Genomic DNA, 20,423 nt, shown 5'->3' with positions numbered 1-20,423 from the left:
GTTTGTAACCCAAGGACCTTATTCTCCTTAAAGGTGTCTCCCCATTTTCAACAACTATATATACTGGTAACTTTAGTGTTCTTTTTATTTTTAAACATTTTATTTACAAAAAATTAACTTATTCTCGTAAATAAAACTCTTTTTAAGGGGTGATTTTTTTTTCTCTCCAGTAGACCTAACTTGGGGGGAAGGGAAGGTACAGGGAGGGATAGGGCAGAGGGAGGGGAAGAAGGGAAAGGACATCAAAGGCAGAGGAGGCAGGGCCGCAAAGGGTGGGATGTGGGAGGGGGAGAGCAGCAGGTGAAGTGACCCTGGGGGAAGGTGGCTGAAATTTGTCTGGAGGAGCCCACCCACCACAGGGTCAGCAGACATGTCCCTGGCCAGGAAAGGACAGAGAGAAGGACAGAGGGAAACAGAGTGCCAGGTGTCCCCTTGAGATGAGGCGCAGATGTACACATGCTCACATGGGGCCAAGAGGAGGCAAGAGATGGGGAGAAGGGGAGACAGAGATCCTCAGTGAGGCAGGCCCAAGCGATGGAGAAGAAGAGGGGGAAAGCAAGGAAGTGATAGACATGGGAAGTCACAGACGGAGACAAGGAGGCCCCAGGGAGAAAAAGAGATCGAGAGTGTACAAAGCAAATAGAGAGATGGAGACGGTCGGAGAACACAGAGACGCTGCTGGAGATGGAGAGGGATGGAGAGGGGGAGACGGCCCAGGAGGGGACCGCGAGCTGCGGCGCGTGCCCCGCTCTTAGGCCGGGCCCCCGGGCGCCAGCTGGCCTAGGTCGGCCTCGGTGCGGCTCACCCACTCGCGGTAGAGCCCGCACACGCGGAGCCCCAGCACCTTGGCCGGGAAGACGCCCGCAGTGACAGTGGCCGCGGCAATGGCGGCGGCGGCGGCGGGCTCCGGTCGCGGCCCGCGGGTCTCAGCGCCCAGAGCGGCCAGCACGGCCTCCACGGCGGCGCCCAGGGCCCGCGCCTGGCGCGCCGCGTCCTCCAGGCGCCGCAGCAGGCGCAGCGCGCGCGGGTTCAGCTCGGCCTGGCGGCGGCGCACGACGTCCAGCAGCGGTGGCAGCGCGGCTAGCGCCGCCTCGTCCAGCCGCAGGCGCTCGGGCACTGGCAGGCCCGCGTGGCCCGGGGCCGGGGCGCTCAGATCGGCCACCGGCAGCCGCGGGGGCGAGAAGCCAGGCAGCCCGAAGGGGTCTCCCTGGTGCTGCACCTGCGGAGACGCGGCAGTCAGGGCGGCTCCTCCGCCCGGAACTCAGCCCTCCACCCCTCTCCTGGGTCCTCAGTGTCCCCATCTCGTAAATGACACACTCCTGCCAACAGAGAGGCTGTGTTTGAGATAATACAAAACAACAAAAACCACCGTGTGCTTTACACCACTGCTTTGTTTCCTCATCTCCTCAATGGAGATAATAACCATATCAACTTCATAAGGTAGTTATGAGCCTGTTAAAATGCTTAAGGCAGGTCCTGACTCATTGGAAGGGCACAAAAAACGTTAGCTCTTTTATTAGTGCTATCTGACAGACCCAGCTTCAAATCCTGTCTCCACCACTTACTAGCTGTGCCATTCAGTGCAAAACCGTTTCCTTCTCTGAGCCTCAGTGGTCTCCTCTGTAAGATGGGGGAACAGTTCCCTGTCCTGCCTTCCTACCACGGACCTCTTGAGAATCACAGAAGATAGTGCAGGGACCCAGTTTGTTTCACTCCCTCCCCCCATTCTTCCCCACTTCTGCACCTGCTTGACACACAGCCAGGGGCTCAATGAATAACTGTCATGTGAATTGAATGAACAAATGAAAAGATAAAGGTGATTTGTAATTTGTAAAGATGCTATAACAATACCATTTATCCTTTCCTAACATTTTGCTTCTGGTTCAGGCACTGTGCTGCTTTAAACACACTATTCCTAATCTTCCCAATAATAGGTGTGATGATGATGATCATGGTCTTGTAAATGAGGGTATTGGGACTGACTTATCCTAGGTCATCCATCTAGGAAGGGGCAGAAGCTGGAATTTGAACCAAAGTTGGTAGGACTACAAAGCTAGCTTTATTATCTTACTATTGCTGTCATAATTATTAAATTATTATGTTTAATGTTATTAGTACTGCCCATGGTCACAACAAGTTGGCAGGGCTACAGTCTATCTGATTCAAAACTATACCCTCCCTCCACTACATCAGAGTATTTTGGGGAACTATCTAGTTTCCTTTGTCAGTGTCCTCTGGCCAACCAAAGATTTTGGCAGATCCTTCTCCTCTGTAAAAGTGTCCTCTTGGGATGGCATTTTTACCCCTAGATTGAAACCCCTTCTTAGCGTCTCTGCATAACACAGGTAGAAGAGTTCACAGCTCATCTTATTCAACTGCCTCCTTTTTTATTTTTTTTTGGTCCTGCCGGGATCTTAGTTCCCCGACCAGGGATTGAACGCAGGCTCTGGCAGTGAAAGCGCCCAAATCCTAATCACTGGACCTCCAGGGAATTCCCTTAACTGCCTCCTTTTACAACTGGGGAGTCCCAAGCTCATGGAGGTGAGATGACAAGATCACACAGAGCCTAAGAACATAGGTTTCCTGACTCCCAGACCAGAGTTCTCTTCACTCTCTCAGGTTGCTTCTGTCTTAAAGTACCAAGGAGGGAGTCTCCATGCTGAGGCTAATGGAGGGGCATTTGGGGCACAGACAGGGTCCTCCTCCAATTTGCTGTGTGGCCAGGGGCCAGTTACTAACCCCTCTTGGGAGCCCCAATTTCTGCAGCTGTGAAGTGAGATTGAGAAAATGGGTGGTCAAGGACCCCTTGATCTGTATGTACTTCCCCATTCCCCAGGCCCCTGGTACCCACACCCCGAACCCCACTCACATATTCCTGGAGCAGCTGCTCAGCATATTTGGTGAGGAGGCGGGCAAGGCTGTGTGTCTGTTGGATCTTGGACTCCAAGTGGGGAAGGGGTGAGATTGAGGAGTCAGCCTGGGGGTCCTCTGGTGGGAAAAGGGGGGGAGGAATGAGGGCACCCCAACCCCTTCCTTCTTGACCACTTCTTCCAGGCTGGCTCTTCCTGAACCCGGAAGCTCCACTCTGAATTCTCCACCTTTTAAGCCAGGCAGGTTCTGTCCCATTCCAACTGAGGGAAAATAGGGCACCAGACATTTGCCAAACGGTTGTTCTCCTGAAATGTGTTCCCTGTCCCCAAATCATGGTTAAAATCCTATTAAAGCCAAATTCAAATACTGCCTCCTCAGTGCAGCCTCCAGATTCACTCCTCCTTTAAATTAACTTCTTCCTTCTACTTAAGGCCATTTGTTCATACTTCCAAGGCGGTTCTTTTAATATCTCTTTTATCTGTGAGAATCTGCCTCAGCATGGGAGCCCTTTGAGGGCAGGGCTCACGTATCTCTGTACCTCAGTGATTGTTGGTGGAATTCAGCATCATCGAAGCACAGAACTTAAAATTGAAACAAGCCTTTAAGCCCATTTTACAGATTGGGATACTGAAGTGCCATTTCTTCCCTGATGGTCCTTCTATGCAAAACCGTGGGCTGGGCACCGTACAGTTTCAATGAATCAGCAACCGGCCTTAACCAGCACAAGTTAGAGGGTGGCGCCCCGGGAAGAAGAGTACATTTCCCGAGACGCCTAGCGCGCGTGCCCAGGGCATGCCGGGGACTGTAGTCCTAGCCCGGCAACTCCCGACCCGCCCCTCGCTAGAGTTTGCCCCGCGGGTCCCCATCCTTAACAGCCTCGACTTTCGTCTCCTGTTGTCACTTACCAGCCCCTGTGGCCCAAAGACTTCCGCCCCTAACTTTACCCCTCCTTCTGGCTCCCAGCTCTGCTTCTTTCCCGGTACTCAGATAGGGTCCCGGCGTCCTGCCCCAGCCACGACCCCAATTCTCCCCCAGGGTGTACTCGAACCGGTAATCTACCTCCTGAGCCCAAGTCCCTGAAGTCACAGCCCCAGGCCTCCTCTAAACTCTGGCGCTTGCCCCTTCCCACAGCTGACGCACAACTCACCCGCTCGTTACCTGACACCGGGGCCCTGCTCTCCCCCGCCCAGGCCGCTCCCTTCTCGGACCTAGGGGTGGCGGGGACCCAGACCCCAGCTTCCAGCCCTTCTGACCCCTGCTCCCCTCGGCGCTCGAGATCCGGCCCTTCAGCCCCTTACCCCGATTTCCCTCCCTCCGGCTCATGCTGGCCCCAGGCTGATCCCGGTTGCCTCCACGCCCCCCTGCCGAGGAGGGGAGAAGGGGGAAAAGGGTGGGGGCGTGGCCCGGTCGTAGCCAATCAGGGCTCAGACCCCAACAATCTACACCCCCTCCCACCCCACCTCCGCCGCCCCAGGCAGGATTCCTTGGCCCTGAGCTCAGCTCCCTACATGCACGGCCTAGTCGGGAAGGGGGCGGCAGGTTGTCTGCAGAGTGGACTCGGGACCTGCAGGCTTGGGTTGCCGGGGCCTGGGAGACAGCCCTGAGTCAGATGGGAGGAGAAGGCTCAGGCTCCGACCTGGGGGAAGGCTTGGCGCCCGGGCTGCTTTTCGGAGAAAGCTGGGGAGGGGTGGGAGGTGGAGAGGGAGCAGCTGGCAGGACAGGAAAGTGCTGCCCTTCCTCTTGGCTGGGGGAGGGGAGAGCGGGGTGCGTGAGAGGCCAAGGTGGGGGCCCTTAGGCTTAGGCCACACCTGCCCGGACATACACCTCCCGGCCTATCTCAGATGTCTCCTGCCCTTGCTTTCACAGTCACACCTACTAGGCGGCCACCTCACCTCACCTTACCAGACCCAGTAAGAGAATTCTTCTGACACACCCGCATCTACTGAAGGGTTTTCACACAGGAACAAACTTAAGAGACAGGTACAGGGAGTCATACCCACACGTCAAACCACTAACCTGATGCAGACAAATGCTGAACGGTCTGTACACACTTACTTATCCCCACAAATGGTTCCCAGGCACCCACACTCTCCTGAGCTCTGGGACCCAGAGATGATCCATTCTTGGTCTCTAGCCCCCTGAGGAGCTCACAGTCTGATGGGGAAACGATAGACAACAGCTTGTTATGGGGTTTGTGAATGAAGAAACTGGGAAGGAGACCTGCGTGTCTGTGAGTACATTGCCATGTGCAGACGACTGTCAGAATAAAGGAAGAAAGAGATGAACTGGCAGAGGGCACAGCAGGTGGGGCATCACACACTGTGCGCGGGCTTTCTCTAGTTGCGGTGAGCAGGGGCTACTCTTCGTTGCGGTGCGCGGGCTTCTCATTGCGGTGGCGTCTCTTGCTGCGGAGCACAGGCTCTAGGCGCACGGGCTTCAGTAGTTGCAGCACGTGGGCTCTAGAACGCAGGCTCAATAGTTGTGGCGCATGGTATTAGTTGCTCCGCTGCATGTGGGAGCTTCCCAGACCAGGGCTCGAACCCGTGTCCCCTGCATTGGCAGGCAGATTCTTAACCACTCCGCCACCAGGGAAGTCACCATCACACATTTTTTTAACAGAAACTGTTGTTGGGTATTTACTATGTGCAAGGCACTGTTCTAAGTTATACAGGTATTAACTCACTCCCATGTTATAGCTGAGGAATTAGAAATAAGTGACTTGTCTAAGGTCACTGGACAAGAACAGCTGGGATTTTACCTCAGCAGTTTGGATCCAGAAATGCTGTTATAACCACCTTCCTATACCTTAACCCCTCTGAACATAGTAACACCAAAACACACAGACACAATAGCCACACCCTTGAAACACATGCACACGTAACAACAGAAATTTAGAAGGTGGCATCTGCTGACAAACACAGCCTCAAACAAAATCAACCAAGACACACTCATTTTAAGTAAACTTTCCATTGAAGTAAAATATACACAGGGAAAAGTACACACATCATAAGGGTACAGCCTGACGAATTTTCCAAGAGTAAATATGCCCTGGGAACCAGCACCAGATTAAGAAACAGAACATGACCAGTTCCCAGAGCCCCCTCTTAGCCCCTCCCAGTCCCAAGGCTGACCACTATTCTGATTTCTCACAACATTAATCGGTTTCGTCTGTTTTTAATTTATTCTTTTATTGTTGGCTGCGTTTGGTCTTCATTGCTGTGCCGCGGGCTTTCTTTAGTTGCGATGAGCGGGGGCTACTCTTTGTTGCAGTGTGCAGGCTTCTCATTGCAGTGGCCTCTCCCGTTTCGAAGCACCGGCTCCAGGGGCACAGGCTTGAGTAGTTGTGTCTCTTGGGGTCTATAGCGCAGGCTCAGCAGTTGTGGCACACAGGCTCAGTTGCTCCGCAGCATGTGGGACCTTCCCCGACCAGGGCTCGAACCCGTGTCCCCTGAATTGACAGGCGGATTCTTAACCACTGCGCCACCAGGGAAGCCCGGTTTTGCCTGCTTTGAACTTTATATAAATGGAATCATACAGTGTGTAGTGCTGTATCTGACTTCTTTCATGAGACTTGTCCCAGTTGTTGGGGGTAGCAGGACATCACTCTCCTTGCTGTGTCCTCCATGGTTTGAACAGACTACAATCATTTTGCACTCCCCTGTCGATGGGTTGTTTCCAGTCTGGGGCTATTATGAATAGAGCTATGGACATTCCAGTACAGGCCCCTTGGTTCTGATACCCACGCATTTCTGTTGGGTGTTAACGACCTAGGAGTGGAACTGCTGGATCATAGGGTTTCACTCGAAAACCGCCAGCTTTCCAAAGTGCCTCTACCAATTTACACTCCCCCAGAAATATGAGGGATCCAGTTGCTCTACTTCTTCGCCTCCACTTGGTAAGGTCCGTCATTCTCACTTTAGCCATTCTGGTGGGTGGAGAGTCAGTCGTATTTGCAGTGTCTGGCACGTAACTGGCAGTCAGTCAGTAGACTGTTGAATGAATGGGTAGTTGAACACTGTAGAACCAGAGAGCCTGGCGAGGGGGACACACACCCACGCACACGCACACGTGCACACACACACACCCCGTTCCAGGGACGCCCCCACGCGCAGCAGTAGCACACAGGACACACACCCTCTCGCGCCCCCTGGCGCCCACGTGGTCTGAATGCAAGGCCGCAGCCCCACCGCGCGCGTCCAGTCGCCCAGCGGCCCCCAACCTGCCTCTCGGCGGCGGGCAGGAGGCGCTGCTCGTCCGGGTGCCCCGAGGGGGCGGGCCCGGTCGGGGCGGGGTCGGCCGGCTTCCAGGCCTGGGCTCTGGCCTCCCGCGCCGCCCGGCCGCTCCGGGGACGGGCCGGGGCGGGGCGCGGCGGCAGGAAGCGGGGCGGGGACTCGCGGAAGCCTTGGGGAGCGAGGGAGGGCGCGGCCAACTCCCGGAGAGAAGACAGGCCGAGAGAGCGGCGCCCCGGCCTGGCGCCGAGCCTGAGCCAGCCGGACGGGAGGCGGCCCAACCGCGGGCTCGGCCTCGGCCCCAGCCCCGCCAGCATGGCCGGCCGGACCGTGCGGGCCGAGACCCGGAGCCGGGCCAAGGATGACATCAAGAAGGTGATGGCGACCATCGAGAAGGTCCGGAGATGGTGAGCGCTGCCCCGGGGCCAGGGACGGGACACGATGGGCCACTCCTCCCCCAGATACGTCTACCCCCCTTCGCCAGCTGTGGCCCCCAGGTGTTAGGTGTGCCTCCCAGCTGCGCCCTGGATCTGCAGGGCTCTATCTTCCTTCTCCTGGCTACACCCTGGGGTCTACAAAGCGTGTTCCCCAGCCCTGCCCTCCCGAGGCTGGAGCCCCCATTTATGCCCCGCCCCCTGAAGCTTTGACACTCCTTTCGCAAGTATGCAGAGTGATCTTCATTGCTTTGGTCCCCAGCCCGGCCCAAAGTCGCGCTCTCCACGTATATACCCCAGGGGTCTGCAGAGCCATGACCCCAAGTCACACTCTCTCTCTAGAGGCACCCCCCATCTATACCCTCGGGTCTGCAGGGTTTCTCCCTCTAACTATGTCCCATTAGCAAAACTGCCCCTTCCCTCCGGCACCACCACCACCTCTACAGGTATCCCCAGATGTGTCCAGCTCCTGGGGTGGCTCTCTCCTCAGGCCTCTCTGACCCAGTCCCCCCACCGTCCCACAGGGAGAAGCGCTGGGTGACTGTGGGCGACACTTCCCTTCGTATCTTCAAGTGGGTGCCAGTGGTGGACCCCCAGGAGGAGGTGAGCAAGTTCTCCCACACCAGGCCCTTCCTCTGTGCAGCCTCAGGCAAGCCCCTCCCCACCCTGGCCTCCACCTCCAGTCCCCACTCAGACCTCAAATGCAGGAGCCCGGACAGATGTTAACAATTAGTAGCAACTCCGCCTCTTCCCCCTCCCCCCACACCAGACCCCAATCACCCCACCCCAGTTCAAAACCTAACCCAGTGTGCACAACCTGTCCCCTCATGCAGGGCCTTCTGCTTCTCTGTGCCTCAGTTTGCTTATTTGTACAGTGGGGGCTTTGCAAGTGCTAACTAGAAAGCTGACTCTGACCCTTAGCCCTCTAACCCCCAGGAGCGACGGAGGGCAGGTGGCGGGGCAGAGAGATCCCGAGGCCGGGAGCGGAGGGGCAGGGGCGCCAGTCCCCGAGCGGGTGGCCCTCTCATCCTGCTCGATCTCAATGGTATGTAGGGATGCTGAGATGTGGGGGGCTGTGGGGATTGAGGGAGGGGGCTGGAGGCCTCAGGCCCAACCCTTTTTGCTTTTGCTCCCACAGATGAGAACAGTAACCAGAGTTTCCATTCGGAAGGCTCCCTGCAAAAGGGCACCGATCCCAGCCCTGGGGGCACCCCCCAGCCCAGCCGCCCTGTGTCACCTGCTGGACCACCAGAAGGGGTCCCGGAGGATGCTCAGCCCCCACAGCTGGGCCAGGAGAGAGGTAGGACCAGGTGCCTCCCAGGAGCCCTCTCTTCTGAATCTTGTTCTCTCCAAGGTCGAAGCCACCAGCTTACCCCTCGACCTGCTCCCCCTCCTGTGTTGCCTCCTTGGGAGGCCTTCCCTGAGTCCTGTGGAAAGTCACCGCCCTTCCTCTAGCGACTATCTGTCTCCTTCCCCTGGCTTCTTGGCATCTGTGGATAACTTAGCACTGTCTGAGGTTTTCATGTAAATTTAGCATTTTACTAGTTAAGTATCTTTCTCTGCCACTCCCACCTCATGTCACTTCCTGAATGTTGGGCCCATATCAATCTTGTTCACTGCTGTATCCTCAGAACACCATGGAACACATAGTAGGTGCTTAATAAATATTTGCTAAGGAATAAGTAATCGTGATAATCGTAAGAGTGATTAATAATAAGAGATAATAACAGCTAATACTTATTGAGCTCTTACTGTGTGCCAGGCACCCTTCTAAGCACTTTCCATGTTTTATCTCATTTAATCCTTACAACAACTCTGTGAGGGTTATGATCTCCATTTATAGATGAGAAACCGAAACCCAGAGAGGTTCAGTAAGTTGCCCAAGCTCACACAGCCAGTGAGCCAGGATCTGGGGTATGAGTCCTCCTCAGCTCCTCTTTCTTCCCATAGAGTCAATCCCCTATCTGGTCAGATTCACCTCCCCAATGTGTCTGCCTTCCCAGGCTCCGTCATCTCTCTCACCCGCACCCAGCTCCAGCCTCCTGGGTCTCCTGTCTTCCAGTTGGACCCACACAGCTACCAGAGCACAAGGTTGACGAGGTCATTTTCCTGCTTCAAAGCCTTCAATGGCTGCCTGTGACCTTTGACTTCTCAGCCTGGCACTCCGGGCCCTTCGTAAACTGTCCCCTGCTGACCTCATTGTTCCCTTCCAAGAACACCATGGCTTGGGCCTGTGTTCCGTGTTGTCTAGATCATACCACACGCTTGTGTACCTTTACTAATATAAAAACAATAATTGGCATTTATCGAACACTTCCTGTGTGCAGGGCACTGTACTTTTCCTGTGTTATCTCATTTAATTCTTAAAACAGTCTCATGTGGTAATTACTGTAATCATCTCCATTTTACAGGTGGGGAAAACAGGCTTAGCGCAATTAAGTCACTTGCCCAGGGTCAGGATTCGAACCCAGGCAGTCCAACCCCAGAATCTGGGCTTGCCAAGCTTCTGTTCCCTCTGCCTGAAATGTACTCCAGCTCCCCATTTGTCTATCTGATCAAATCTACTCACCCGTCAAGATCCCACCTAAATGTCCTTCCTGTGTTTTCTTCCTGGGTTGCAGCCAGGTGACTGGCTCCCCACTCAGTGCTCCCACAGCCCGCGGGCTTATGTGATTGGTGTGTTTCCCTCTTGGTCTGTGCTGTGGTACAGAGCAGCTGTTCAGGGAACACCTGTTAATTTCATGTTCCAGATCCTGGGGGCATAACTGCGGGCGGCACCGATGAACCTCCAATGCTGACCAAGGAGGAGCCTGTTCCGGAATTGCTGGAGGCTGAGGTGAGAGTGTCCAGGAGGCTGGACTCCCAGGTCTTGGAGGGAATGGGGGCTCTGGGGTAGCCAAAGCCTTGGGGGCTGCACTCTTGAGGTCCAGGTGGGAAATGTAGACCTTGGACACAGCTAAAGGCTATAAGGCTGGGTTCTTGGGACTGAAAAGAAAAGGGTGTTTTAGAAACAAAATCCTGCGGGCTGGATTGGGGCTGATTTGAGACCATTAAAAGCCTGAAAAGATCATGGTGCACCTCCAAGTATTTTTTTTTTTTTAATCCTAAGAATGTAATTAGCTTAAGAAAGTCCCCCACAAACTTCTGACTTTTCCCACAAGGACTACCGTGATACGTTTTCGAGAAATATCAAATATCAACTTCTTTCCCCCAAATGGTGTTGTTGTTGTTTCCGGCGCCCTACTTAATCTGCGTCCTGGGGCCCTGGCCCTGGGCTAGACTCCCGGGTCCGGGAGGGGAGTGGAGTGGAGGCTTTCGAGAAGGCATAGGCTAGGAGGCTGCACTCCTGGGTTTGGGTGGAGCTCATGCCTGTCCACCCTTCCTCTCCAGGCCCCTGAAGCTTACCCCGTCTTTGAGCCAGTGCCACCTGTCCCCGAGGCAGCCCAGGGTGATACAGAGGACTCGGAGGGCGCCCCCCCACTCAAGCGCATCTGCCCAAATGCCCCTGACCCCTGAGAAGCCGGCCTGCCTGTCCTGTCACCCCAGGGGTCCCTTTGGCTTTTTACAAATAAAGACCCTTTTGTAATTTTGTGTCATGTCATTTCCCCGTCAGGGCTGGGGAGGGTCTTTGGAGACAGTTTTGTCTCACGCTCCATTTCTCAGATGGGGTCACTGAGGCTCTGAGAGGACCTACCTGTAGTCACACCCTGAGTCAGACATGGAAGAGGGGTTTGAGCCAGGACCCTGCCTCCCCAGCACTCCCTCCACCCTGTCCTGTCCCCCTTACCTTTGACTGTTCCTTCAGCCCTCCTGCTCTGGGAATCCCAGGACCCCTTTTCTTCCTGCTCAGCCCTCCCCTGGGCCCAGCAATTACCAAAGCTCTGGGCAGCTAGGCCCGTGATTCCCATTCACACACAGGAACACAGAAGCCCAGAGGGACTTTGGGGCCTGGGATGACCCAACCCATTCCCTGCCCTCAGGAAGCTACAGCATCGTTCCTCCCTGCCTCTGCTTAGCCATTCCTCCACTGGAGCCCCTGCCCACACTTCTGGTTGAATCTTGCTTGTCTTCGGCTCAGTCACTACCTTCTCCAGGAAGCCTTCCCCAGGCTCAGTGAGTTTCTCCCCTTCGGGCTCCTACAACCCCGTGTGCTCCTTTCCCTTTGTCTCAGCATTTATCAGGCTGTTTGGGGATGGTTGGTTTGTGTGTCTATCTCATCCACTAGGCTGTAGGCTCCTGAGAGCAGAGCTTGGTCCCAGCCTTGCCTAGCAGCACACTAGGCATAGAGCAGTCATAGCAATTGTTGGGTGAATGAATGAATTAATGAATGGGCTGAGGCTGTCCAGGAAGGCTTCTCTGAGTAGGTGGCACACAAGCATGACTCTGAGACATGTACCTCAGTGTGGTATATCTGAAGTCAGAAGTCCTGGTTAAAGTCCTGGCTCTGTTACTCGCTAGCTGTGTGGCTCTATGCTGGCTGTTTCCCCTCTCTGAGCCTTAGTTTGTTCATCTGAGCAATGGGGACAATAACTAGGCCTGATCTGCTGCAGTGGGTTGTGGGAAACTTCAAATAATATAAGGGTACCTTCACTCTGTGCCTGCAAGAGAGTCAGAGTCAGGTGTATTAGCCCTATTTTTATTTTTTTTCCTATTTTTATTTTTAACAAAGGAAGAGACTGAGGTTCAGAGAAGACCAAATTGAAGCTTTAAAGAACTTTTAAAAATATTCAGGGTGTTTCCAGCAGCTTCAGTAGTGATATTTGAGCCAGGCTGGCCAGGGGAGCCAGGTGTGCAGTGATGTGGTACATTCATTTCTTGTTGCTGCCTAACAAATTACCACAATTTTAGTGGCTTAAAACAATGCAAATGTATTATCTTAGCATTCTGGAGGTTAGAAGTCCAAAATTACTCTCAGTCAGTTAAAGTAAAAATGTCGACAGGGCTGGTTCCTTCCAGAGACTGTAGGGAAGCATGTTTGCCTGCTTTTTCCAGCTTCTGCAGACCAGCTGCATCCCTTATGGCCCCTCCCTCCATCTTCAGATCCAGCAGCATAGCATCGTCCAAACTCCCTTTCTGTCTCTGCTTCCATTGTCACATCTGCTTCTCTGACTCTCCTGCCTCCCTCTATTAAAGACTCTTGTGATTACATTGGACCCACCTGCATAATCTAGGCTAATCTTCCCAGCTCAAGATTGTTAATTTCATCACATTGGCAGAATCTTATTTGCCATGTAAAGTAACATATTCACAGGGATAAGGCCTGGACATCTTTGGAGGGCCATTATTCAGCCTCAGCACATGTGGTAAAAATCTCAGCCATTTCTAGGGTGTGTGGGTCATCTCGTTATTCCCCTGAATCACCTCATGTGGTGATGAGAGTGCTCTGTAAAATGTAAAGTGCTTTGTATGGATTAGTAGTACAGTGTTAAGGCCCAGAATTCAGGCTCTGGGTTAGAATCTCAGCGTCACCATTCATTCACTGTGTGACCTTGAGCAAGTGACTTAACCTCTCTGTGCCTCAGTTTTCTCATCTGTACAATGGGGATAATAGTAACATCAGCCTGGTGAGATTATTGTGAGGATTAAATGAGGCAATACATGGAGAGAGAGTCCTTGGCTTGGTACATAGTAAGTGCTCAACAAATGGCAGCCGTTTTTCCTATTACCCCATTTTACAGATGAGGATATTAGGGGGTAGGGGTAGAGGCCAGAGAGTCACCTGCCAGTGAGACTGGGGAGGAAGAGTCATTTCTGAGTAGGCTTGAAAGGCTGAAGTATGAGTCTTCCCCATTCCTATCCCTCTCCTAGCCCAAGGCCCCAGTCCCCAGGCAGCTGTCCCTTAGCCCAAGCCTGCCCTCACCTTTTCTGTAGCCTACTCTGTAACCTGGTTTAAAAGCCATCTCTTCCATAGCCATATCCCTGACCATCACCTTGCCATGCCATCCCCTTCCGCTCCCCACATCCACACTCTCTTTTTGGAAATTCTTCACCCTTGGCTCTCAGGCCCTAGCCTCCAGTGCTCTCTTCCCCTATGTCACTCTCTCCTTTTCCCGATCCCTTAAATATCTCTCGCTCTGGCCTAGCTCTTTTCACGAACACTTTCCCTGCTAGGTCCCACCTACTCCTTGAATTAATGGTTCCCAAGTCTCTGCCTCCCAGTTCTGCCCCCTACCTCCAGGCTCAGAGAGCCAAATGCCTCACGACATCTCCACCGAGACGTCCCACATATCCTCAGCCTAGCCCTTCTCCCCACCTGTTCCCAGCATCCCCTCTGGGATTCCCCAGAAATGGCCCACAATCCCAGGAGTTGGCTAAGATGGGAGCACCCAGAAGTCAGAGTCAACATCCCATGAGTCACCCTGTCCCGTTAAGTCCTTGTCCTAAATAACCCTCCCACTTGCCCCTTTCTTTAGGGCCCCACTGTTTTGCTGGTAGGCACCAGTGAGTTTCCCTGCTTCGCTCTGGCCCATCAGCAATGCATTGTCCACCCAGCAGCTGGGCGGTCTCGGAAGCCCAAATCTGCCCACGATGCTGCCCGGGGTTAGAACCCTCCAGTCCCGTCATTACCTGCAGGATGGTACCACACTCCGCCTCTTCCTCCCATCCCTGCACAGCTACCCTTGGAACTGCCTATAATCACCCCCAGACACTTTGCTTTTTTCCTCACCTCTGCGGCTTTGCTCATGCTGTTTGCTTGGCCAGGAGTGCCCTTCTCGTCCCTCTTCATCTGGGAGATGGCTTCTTGTGTTTCAAACCTCAGCTTCCTGGTGTGGTCTTCTCTCCTCTCCTCGTGCCCCCTGTCCCCTCTTCTGCCGTTTCCAGAGCATCAGGAATTCTCTTGTGATGGTCGATGTTGCCTTCGGTCTCCAGCACCAGACTGCAAGCTCCATGAAGGCAGGAGAATTCCTTTATTCATAGCAACGTGTATTTATTGTGCACTTACTGTTTGCCGGGTACTGTTCTAGGCCCTGGGGATACAGCATAGACAAGATGGAAAAATATCCTTGCCTTCACGGAACTTAGCTTCAGTAAATCAGATTATATGTAGAAAGTTATAAGTACTGTGGAAAAAATAGAGTAAGGGAAGTGGGGAAAAAGCAGATTGCAATTTTAAATAGGGAGGTCAGGGGAGGCCTGACTGAGGAGACATTTGAGGAAAAGGTTGAAGGAAGTGAAGGAGAAAGCCTTGCACATATCTGGGGGAACTGCATTCCAGGAAGAGGGAACAGCCAGTGCAAAGGCCCTGAGGGGGCACATGCCTGGAAATGAGATCAGTGCCTCTGGAGCAGAGTGAGGAGGGAGAGAGTGGTGGGAAGTGAGGTCAGGTCAGCAAGGGCCTCAGCGGCAGGACAGGCACATAACCTGTCATTCAAACCTTGAGGATAAAAGAGGATGTATTAGTAATTATCCCCAGATAACAGGTGAAACGGGATAACCAGGATGTAAGGTTATCCTGCTTGGAGGCCATTGTCAGGACTTTGGCTTTTGTTCTGGGTGAGATGAAGAGCTATTGAAGGGGTCTGAGCAGCGGAGTAACATGATCAGACTTAGAGGGCTTTTTCCCTTAATATTTTATTATAGTTTTAAAGTTTACAGCAAAATTGGAAGAATTATACAGGTAACACTGATGTACCTACCACCTATATTCTATATAACATTTTACTGTTTGCTTTATCACAGAGCCCTATCCATCCATCTAACAACCTTTCTTATTTTCTTGATACACTTCAAAATAAGTTGCAGACAGTGGTATACTTCCCTCTCTACACTTCGGCATGCACATTTTTCACTAGAGTCCAGTATTTATTTATAGGTTTTTCTTTTCCTGTAAAAAGAAAAACTATTCATCTAGTATTCATATAGCAAAACTATTCATATAGCAAAATGCACAGGTGTTAACTGTGATCCAGTGAGTTTCAACAAATATATAATTTGCATGATGCAAGCCCTTATCAACTATATCACTGTCCCCCCCCGGAAAGTCTCCTGTTGCCCCGTCCCTGTCCCCAGCTCCCTAGAGACAGCGCTGTTCTGATTTTGGTTTTGATTAGGTTAACCTGTTGTTGAACTTCGCATACATGGAACGTATGTGCTCCTTTGCATCCATGTCCTTTCACTCAGCATGTTTCTGAGAGTCACCCACACTGTTGCTTGGATCAGTAGTTTGTTCCTTTCTATCGCTGGGTTAGATGCCATAGACTTGTCTTTGACTAGGATTGCTCTGCTGGGTGGAGAGCAGATGGGTCCAAGTTCTCTGCCTGTTTCTGTTTCCCCGCACAAACCTGTCAGGCCTAGGGCTCAGAGCCCTGGATGAGTACATCCCAGGGAGATGGATAGCCTTTTCTCAGGGACCTTTCAAACCTCAGCTTCCTGTTGTGGTCTTCTCTCCTCTCCTCGCATCAGTCCCCCAGAAATCTGGGGAGACAGAACGATATCAGAGGTAGGATCTAGGGTGACCAAGCATTCTGGTTTGCCCAGGACTTTCCCCATGTTAGCCCTTCAAGTTCCATTCCCGGGAATCCCTCAGTTCTCAGCAAACTGGGATCCCACCACTGCCCCTAGGCTCCCAGGCCCTTTCTCACTCCAGACTACACTTCCTTCCTTCTAAGAATTGATTTTCCTTAAACTCCAAACTGGTCTGCTGCTCCCTTGCTCTAAAACTTCCCATGGCTCCCCATGGCTTTGCCTGGCAACCCAAAGGATATACTCAGCCTATGGCAGTGGTTCTCAAACTTTGCTGCATATTGGAACCACTTGGGAAATTTTGATGTCTGGCTTCTACCCCCAGACATTTTCAGTGGTATAGGATGCGACTGGGGCATTGGCTCCACAGGTGACGCTCATATCCTGCAAAATTTGGGACTCACTGGCCTATGGGTATGATTTGATTGGCTTACCTGGTGTTGAATGTGTTGCCAATACTTAAAATTAACTGATTTCATACAAAAATCTGGCCTCCCGGCTACCTTTGACAAAGCAGAAGTTCTGAGACATTGAGTCTGCTACGAAGCATGGTCATTACCTAGGGGTGTGGGCGCTGGCTGCCCTTGGCGATGGAGCATGTGCTCTCCAGTCCCTAGAGTCCCCACCACCCCTCCACGTCTTGCTCTTCTCGTTCATGTTCATTTGCATGGCCTGCAGGCTAATGTCTGAGCTCTCCAGCCTGGTCCCCGCTCACCTCCTCAGCCTCTTCTTCCAGGATACTCACCTCGCTTCCTGCCTTCCTGCCACATGGGCCTCATGGTGCCCTTTCCCACCTGCCTTTGCCCATGCAGTTCTTGCGCCAAACTCCTTATCATGGCAGACCAGGCCCTGCTCAGTTGCTCAGTTTGGCCTCTGCCCTCCTCTCTCCCTCCTCCCCCCTGAGCTTTCTACCATCTAACCCACGGAACTTCAAACACACCAAAGCTGGCCAAAGCTAGTTCCCATCTTAGCCCTTGCTGCTCCGTCTGCCTGGGAAACCCTTCCCTTCCTCCCTTCCTCTTTCTTCCTGGCTGATGCCTACTCATCTTTCAGGCCTTGGCTTGGATCTCACCTCCTTCAGCAAGGTCCCGTGATCTTCAAACTAGGTCACGTTCTGGGTTAGTCACCGTACTTCCTCTTTCACTTGACGTGTCACTTTCCCCTGCTAGAGTAAGGCCACGTTGTTCATCTCTGTTGCAGGGCCTCCTGTAGTGACTGGTAAGTAGTAGGTGTTTGTTAGTGATAAATGAATGAAAGACCACCTCCCTTTCTCCACTGGCAAATCCTACTCCTTTTCCTGTTACATTTCTACTATAGCATTCAGCTCTCTGTTCTCCTGGAGACCCAAAACCTCACTGAGGTCAGGTGATCCACTGAGTTTTAGCTCAGGTCCTTCTCACAGTGGGCTGAGTGGGTCCCCAAACCCATCCTGTGGTGTTTGCCCAGTTTCAGAAGGTGTATCTGGAATAGGCATACTCAGCAACGGGTAGACTCCCCACATCCGTTGAAGGCAGGGCTGTGACTGGTTGGTGACCCCCAGGTCCCCACACAGGGCAAGTGAAAGGGCAGAGCACAATAACTTACTTTCCATTCCCTTATATTCGTCTGTTGGCAATGGCTCTTCTGCCTGTCCCCTCCTTTGTTCCTCCAGTCAGCTCTGGGATGCAACTGTGGTGTAGTGAAGGGTCAGGATGCAGAATAGGAATGGAGGTATTCCAGATTCAATTGATTTGTACTAACTGTGTGATCTTGGGAAAGTCATTTCCCTGTCTAGACCTTAGTTGCCTCATCTGAAACATGAAACCAATATTATCTTTTCCATATACAGTAAGTCTCCTACATACGAACCTTCAAGTTGTGAACTTTCAAAGATGCGAATTGCGTTCGCACGTCCAGTCACGTAAATTAGTTCACGTGTCTGGCGTACATTGTCACCTGTGTGCATCCTCTACAAGTGGTTGTGTTTTTGTGTACTTTACAGTATTGTATAGGGTACAGTAGTACAGTATCTTTATTTCAAGCCCAGGATGTCTGGAAGCAAGTGTAAAAGCAGTGGTGTTGTAGCTGGTACTGCTAAGAAGCGCCAAGCTATAATGATGGAAACAAAAGTGAAAATAGGGCTTCCCTGGTGGCGCAGTGGTTGAGAGTCCGCCTGCCGATGCAGGGGACATGGGTTCGTGCCCTGGTCCGGGAAGATCCCACATGCCGCGGAGCGGCCGGGCCCGTGAGCCATGGCCGCTGAGCCTGCTCGTCCGGAGCCTGTGCTCCGCAACGGGAGAGGCCACAGCAGTGAGAGGCCCGCGTACTGCAAAAAAATAAAAATAAAAAAAAAAATAATAATTGAGAGAGTGGAGCGAGGTGAAAAGATGGTAGATGTCACTCGTTCTTATAGCATGAATCGTTCAACCATCAGCACAATTCTAAAGAACAAGGACAAGATCATGGAACATGTGAAGTCTGCTGTGCCGAAGATGTCGACAATAGTATCGAAGAAGCGTGGAAAAGTGATGGAGGAGATGGAGAAACTTCTCAGAGTGTGGGTGCAGAATCAGCATCAGCGTCGAGTCCCGCTCAGCTTAATGCTGATTCAAGAGAAAGCTAAAACCCTTTATGAAGACTCAAAGAAGAAACACAGCGAAGAATCAGAGGGTGCATTGTTTAATGCCGGCTGGTTTCATCGGTTCCAGGCTAGAGCCAACCTTCAAAACGTAAAAGGAAGTGGTGAGGCAGCGAGTGCAGATACGGTAGCTGCCCGGGAGTTTCCTGAAACACTTCAAGCAATCATTGATGAAGGCACGTACTGTACTAATGAAGACCTGATGGAATTGGAGGCCCAGAGGAAGGACAAAGAGAGACAAGAGGAAGAAGAGATAACTGAAGAACCGAAGAGATTCACGATGCAGGAAATGGCAAGGGGATTTTCTTTATTTGAGGAGGCACTGTTAGTTTTTGAGGCACAGGACCTGAACGTAGAACAGTACACGAAGGTTGCAGCAGCCGTTCAGCATGCAATCCAGTGCTACCATGTCATCTACAACAAGGAAAAAAGAACTACTACCCAGACATCACGGGATCGTTTTTTCAGGAGGGTTGATATAATTGAATCCAGCAAGGAACCAGAACCTGTGCCATCAACGTTAGGCCTGAGTGAAATTGAAGCTTGCCCTCCGTCTCCTATTGCTGACGATCCTTCAGCTCTACCATCTCCCACCTCTTCTCCCTCTTCCAGTCAGTAACTCTTCTTGCCTGTTCACTTGATACCAGCCCCTGTATGCCAGCTGTTGTAGTGCACTGCTGTACTTTTCAAGGTACTGTACTGTAAAATTGTTTTATTTTTTGTGTTTGTTTGTTATGTATTATTTGTGTGAAAAGTATTATTAACCTATTACAGTACAGTACTATATAGCCAATTGTGTTAGTTGGGGTACCTAGGCTAGCTTTGTTGGACATAGGAACAAATTGGACTTAGGAACATGCTCTCGGAATGGAACTGGTTTGTATTTAGGGGACTTATATAATATATATATATATTTTTTAATCTTTTCCTCATCTATCTTTGACCCGTGTCGGGAGCAGAGTGAACCAAGTGCAGACCACGCACGGAGAAGCTGTATGTAAACCAAATTTTTGTGAAGCGAATAATATTTCCAATCTTTAATTTTTAAAATCACCGGTAGGACTACAGGCACTCTGGGAAATGCAGTGCTAAAGAAACGAAAGTAAAAGTCTGTTGTAATCGATTATAACCCCAGCTGAGGTTTTACTGTATCTATTGTAAGATATTGTGAAGGAGCCAGAGAGAGTCGGTTGGGATCAATGAAAACAGCCCTAAATGGGGCGCCAGGGCTCTGGTACAGCTGCCGTGTGACTTCAGTCACCTTGTCTGTAAAATTGGACCCACAGATCCGGCTCCCCTTCCTGCCTTTGGTGAAGGTTCCTGGAAACAAAGGAGGGCAGTGCGCCTCGGAAACGGCCGAGCGCGGGGAGGGCGCCCCGCGGCGAATCAAGTGTTAAGGGCACCGAGCGCCCAGCTCGGGTCCTAGAGAGGCCGCGGCGGACTTCCGGTGCGGGCGCTCCGGACACGATTTTTCCCAGGGCTGCGGGGCGCGGGCGGGGGACTGTGCCGCCGAGGTTGTGTCTGCTCTACAGCAGCAGATCAGGGTCACCTAGGCCGGGACCTGCGGACGTGCCCCCTTCCCCCGAGTTCCTGACCAGCATTTTTGACCGTGGGCAGCATCTGGACCCTCTGGGCCTTTGTCTCCCCGGCTGTAATGCCGGCGTGAGGATCCCGGGACTAGCCGATCACAGTCGGTTTCTTTTATTTACTTGCCCCTGGGAATCCACTGTCTCCCCATTATACAGCCCAGGAAACCGAGGCCCAGTAAGAGAATGTGACTTTGGAATGGCAAAGACAAGCTTTCCCACC

At 52.3% G+C, this 20,423-nt stretch overlaps 2 protein-coding genes across 5 annotated transcripts in view; one reads left to right on the top strand and one right to left on the bottom strand.

Moving 5' to 3' along the window:
• Window positions 1-67: 67 nt before the first annotated feature.
• CTF1 (cardiotrophin 1) lies at window positions 68-4,430 on the bottom strand. Of its 2 annotated transcripts, XM_004268704.3 has the most exons (3): window positions 4,170-4,430; window positions 2,870-2,988; window positions 68-1,219 (listed from the first exon to the last, which is right to left on the bottom strand). In XM_004268704.3, the coding sequence occupies exons 1-3, from the start codon at window positions 4,192-4,194 to the stop codon at window positions 752-754; spliced, it is 612 nt and encodes a 203-aa protein (XP_004268752.1). In that variant the 5' UTR covers window positions 4,195-4,430; the 3' UTR covers window positions 68-751. The 2 variants fall into 2 exon arrangements, with proteins under 2 accessions (XP_004268752.1, XP_033282095.1); XM_033426204.2 differs by lacking the exon at window positions 4,170-4,430 and having other exon boundaries at window positions 2,870-4,160.
• A 2,748-nt stretch (window positions 4,431-7,178) lies between these two features.
• BCL7C (BAF chromatin remodeling complex subunit BCL7C) overlaps window positions 7,179-20,423 on the top strand; it is a 41,000-nt gene continuing 27,755 nt past the window's right edge. The window contains exons 1-6 of one of the 3 annotated variants that reach the window (XM_004268702.4): window positions 7,213-7,507; window positions 8,059-8,137; window positions 8,471-8,579; window positions 8,673-8,834; window positions 10,285-10,370; window positions 10,925-11,120. In XM_004268702.4, the coding sequence (XP_004268750.1) occupies window positions 7,416-7,507; window positions 8,059-8,137; window positions 8,471-8,579; window positions 8,673-8,834; window positions 10,285-10,370; window positions 10,925-11,050 (654 nt within the window). In that variant the 5' untranslated portion in view covers window positions 7,213-7,415 and the 3' untranslated portion in view covers window positions 11,051-11,120. Of the gene's footprint in view, window positions 7,508-8,058; window positions 8,138-8,470; window positions 8,580-8,672; window positions 8,835-10,284; window positions 10,371-10,924; window positions 11,121-15,342; window positions 19,306-20,423 lie in introns of those variants that run through there. The other 2 variants (XM_012532695.3, XR_007472226.1) reach the window with 2 other exon arrangements.

This window comes from Orcinus orca, chromosome 16 (genome assembly GCF_937001465.1).
Source record: "Orcinus orca chromosome 16, mOrcOrc1.1, whole genome shotgun sequence".
Taxonomy (NCBI): domain Eukaryota; kingdom Metazoa; phylum Chordata; class Mammalia; order Artiodactyla; family Delphinidae; genus Orcinus; species Orcinus orca.
This window is presented reverse-complemented; position numbering and strand designations above follow the sequence as displayed.

Coding starts and splice junctions, on each gene's coding strand:
- CTF1 (XM_033426204.2), bottom strand. CDS start 3,205: ATGATTTGGGGACAGGGAACACATTTCAGGAGAACAACCGTTTGGCAA. Junction 1,220..2,869: donor AGCAGCTGCTCCAGGAATAT/GTGAGTGGGGTT, acceptor GCGTCTCCGCAG/GTGCAGCACCAGGGAGACCC.